The sequence below is a fragment of the Lathyrus oleraceus genome, chromosome 5 (assembly GCF_024323335.1).
Source record: "Lathyrus oleraceus cultivar Zhongwan6 chromosome 5, CAAS_Psat_ZW6_1.0, whole genome shotgun sequence".
Classification (NCBI taxonomy): domain Eukaryota; kingdom Viridiplantae; phylum Streptophyta; class Magnoliopsida; order Fabales; family Fabaceae; genus Lathyrus; species Lathyrus oleraceus.
The window spans coordinates 470,652,727-470,656,339 of record NC_066583.1 but is presented as its reverse complement, the minus strand read 5'-3'; the positions used below and the strand labels follow the sequence as shown (position 1 = coordinate 470,656,339).

General features: G+C 39.0%; 1 protein-coding gene across 1 annotated transcript; it reads right to left on the bottom strand.

Moving 5' to 3' along the window:
• Positions 1–1,443: 1,443 nt before the first annotated feature.
• On the bottom strand, positions 1,444–2,220 carry LOC127081385 (uncharacterized). The gene has a single exon (XM_051021646.1). It carries the CDS (start codon positions 2,218–2,220, stop codon positions 1,444–1,446), a length of 777 nt encoding a protein of 258 aa, XP_050877603.1.
• Positions 2,221–3,613: the final 1,393 nt, after the last annotated feature.

The following is a 3,613-nucleotide window of genomic DNA, read 5'->3' as shown; positions in this document are numbered from 1 at the left end:
GAAACAAAGCTCAGCCTAACCAGTGTTCAAAGATCTACAATAATCACATCACAATTTCATGAATTAAGAGATGCGATTTCTGACCTTGATGAAGATGCAGAACTGGAACAGCTTGATTCAGGCCATGAAATGCACAAACAGATGCTCCAGAGTGTTTGTATGGATGAATGGATGAAGAATCAAAGCTTAATCGTGCTTGATCTCTCCAGAAATTGCAACTGCCATGGATGATCTTCAAGTTCTAAACAACTTCCAACTGCACGAAATCCTCTGGATCTTGCTTCAACAATGCTCCACAATGCTTCTAGATGATGAAGGAATCAAGAACCATGCAATGTTTTTGGAGAAAATTGAAGAAAAAAGTGAGAGCAAAAGTGTGAGAAACTAGATCTAGATCTGAATTTTGGTTGTGTTAGCAGAAAAACAGTTACGCTTAGCTATATATATGTTGTGTTAATCATGTTGTTAATCACAATTAAGCATTTGGCAAGTGGATTAGGGAAAACAAGGTGTGGATGCAAATTTGGATAATGCACCTTATGCATGAAAGCTCAATGGAACAGTGCACGAATTGCCTTGGAATTTCACTTGAAATATTCTTTTGGAGCCAATGCAAGTGTTGGAATGATCAAACAATGCTTCATTTTCAAATTTGAACTTTTCCCTCCGAAATTCAAATGAAAAACCAAAAAATTATGTGATGAGAATGCATGGCATGTGATGCATAATTTGGATAGTAGAGGTCAAAACATGAATGTACAAAAAAGAACCACTCCATTTGGCCTTATGGTTTGAAAGTTATGCATGTTTGATGTTCCATGTTCACTTGGCCATGATTGATCCATATCGTTTCAACCATACATGAGAAATTCATGATCTTGGACTTTTTGGAAATGGGAGAACAAGATATTCAACTTTCATGTTGGACAAAATTTCATTTGAAGCTTTCATGATGATGTAATCTTGCGGAGAAAACCTTTCCATTTTTGGCAATTTCAAATTACAGGTCACTTACTATTTTTGGAAAGTTTTGATCTGACCTCAAATCCTTCAATGTTGATGTTTGAAATGTCAAATGAGACTTGTATGGACATGAATGAGGCCTCTCTAACCATCTCCCACCTTCAAATCCATGATTGAATTGACAGTTGACTTTGGTTGACTTTCTAGGGTTTCAGATGAATTGCATCTTGACTGATGAGCTTTACACATCCAATCTTTGACCAAACCACTTCAAAATGATCCTTGAATCATATGAACTCAATGAACCAACCCTAGGGCTTTGATTCCATAGGAAATTCCCTTGCTTGCTTGCACAACTGAATCTCCTGACCAGTTGGCTAATGACTTGGTGGACTATGCAAATGATAATGCAATGAGCTATGCAACACTAATGCAATGTTAATGACCTAAACATGAAAATGTATATACAAAATGGGAGGTTCAAATTTGAGGTGCTACACCTACTAGCTTTTGAGACCACTCGTATCCATCCATCCCCTCAATCGTATCTACATCTTTGAACACATGAGAGACAAACCATTGGTAAAGGAGCGGTATGCAGCATAACATCAATCCTCCTACCTTCTCGAAGCGTAAGTGTAAGGTGTGATAAACATCTGCCAGGAGTGCGGGCACTGGATCTTCGTTCTTAACCTTGAAGGCCCAAAACACGCTAATAGCTGTTTCGTCCACCAACTTCTCCACATTAGGAAATAACACCCATCCAAAAATAAGTAAATCCATAATAGTATCACGGGCTTCCCACTTTCGGGCTTTAGCAAAGTTTTGAGCAGTCTTCTCCAAGTATTCTTGAGGAATTCCTTGTACCTTCCCCCAAATTTTGACTTTAGGGGTTAGATCTTCGACTGGAATGTCTAATACTTCTGCCAGCTCTTTGGGTTTTGGGATTTGACCCAATCGCCTATAAGGTCCCTTCTTCTGTTTGGGAGAGTCCAATATTCTTCCGAATTCTTCCAAAGTCGGGGCCAACTGGAAATCTCTAAAGAGGAAGCTTCTGAGTGTTGGATCATAAAACTGGGCTAGTACGGTAATAACGTCCTTTTGTACTGGTATGGATAACAAGTGTAGAATCTTCTCATATTTGAGTGTGAATGTGTCTCGATGGATATTAGTCAACCCATCTCTGAATGCAATGAACCCCTTCACACACGATACTTTGGCTTTAATTTGGAATGTTTTTCTCTTTCCTGGCTCCATTTGATCTTGAATGCTTAATTAACTGAAAATTTTGAAATTCCCTGAAAATAGAAAGTGTGTAAATGATTTTGTTATGCTCATAATGAATGCAATATGATGTTTATGCAATGACAGGGATCCAGTGTTTCACATATATCACAAGGTTCAACTTATACGACGGTTATATGTCCTTTACCCCCCACATAAAGGATTGCTCCTAGGGTTTCCCGTTTTCATGACAAGAACTTAGAGTCATGGACCGAGTTCAGTCTTCCATCGTAATAATGGGCTAGCCACATCGAAATGGAAGTTTTGAATCAATCTACTCTAAGTGGGATCCTCGTATTGTTCAAACAGGGTGTAGACTCTTCAGTTCAATACTACACGATCGCCAATCATGAAGACAGACTTCTGTTTAAGATGAGGTTCCTAGAGTCATGGACCATGTTCAAAGTTTCCTCGCAAAATGGGCTAGCCATATTATGATGGAAATTTCGAACAGATCTACTCTAGGTGGATTCTTCTTATTGTCCCAACGAGGTGTATACCCCTCGGTTCAATACTACATAACTCCGGGTTCTAAGTTCTTCTCAAAGCTCGAGTACGGAGCTTATCTCACAACATGTCTTAAACACCAGATATCACCCAACATAATAGAGGAATAAATTACATAGCATAAATAATACATCAAGATATAGAGAAGCAAATAATGAAGAAAAACAGTATTTTAACATTCATAGCAAATTGACTAAGTTAGGCTTGACTCTCTCTAGCTTGGAGCTATATTCCTCAGCAGAGTTGCCTCTGTCGCATCTCGAAAAATACGATTCCACGCGATGGTCGCGGAAAAATTATGTTCGAACAGAGTCGCCTCAAACTTTATTTATCCTAAAGAAGGAATAGGAAAATATCGCTAAAACCTTTCGAAAACTAGAATAATGGTCGTAGCAACCATATTCGAGTTCGGGAGTCGATTACGCAAGGGGAAGGTATTAGCACCCCTCACGTCTGTTGTACTCAACGGGAACCTTTTAGTCTAATTTGCTACTTGAATGTTAGTTGAATTTTATTCGCTTTGTTCGAGTGATTAGGGTAGATAATAGATATGGATGAAGACCTTAGAAGGGGGACAAGGGAGGTTTTTTATTAGTGTGCTCGCCAAGATCCCGCAATCTCGAGCCTACATATCCTTATGGTACAATAAGGAAATCAGAGCATTCGTAGTTCGGGGAACTACGGTTTGTTGGTGTTTTTTATGAACGACTGTTTAGATCCCGTTCTAAAGGCTAAACGTTGGCTTGTCTACTCTCGGCGAAGGCTTAACACTAGTTTGTTGTGCGCGTTAGAAAGGATTAACAGTCTTCTTTATGAAAAGATTTAGGTTGTTGGTCGCACGAGGGCGATAAATAAGATT

Bases quoted from the DNA above. Each gene is read 5' to 3' on its own strand.
- LOC127081385 (XM_051021646.1), bottom strand. From the start codon at position 2,220: ATGGAGCCAGGAAAGAGAAAAACATTCCAAATTAAAGCCAAAGTATCG.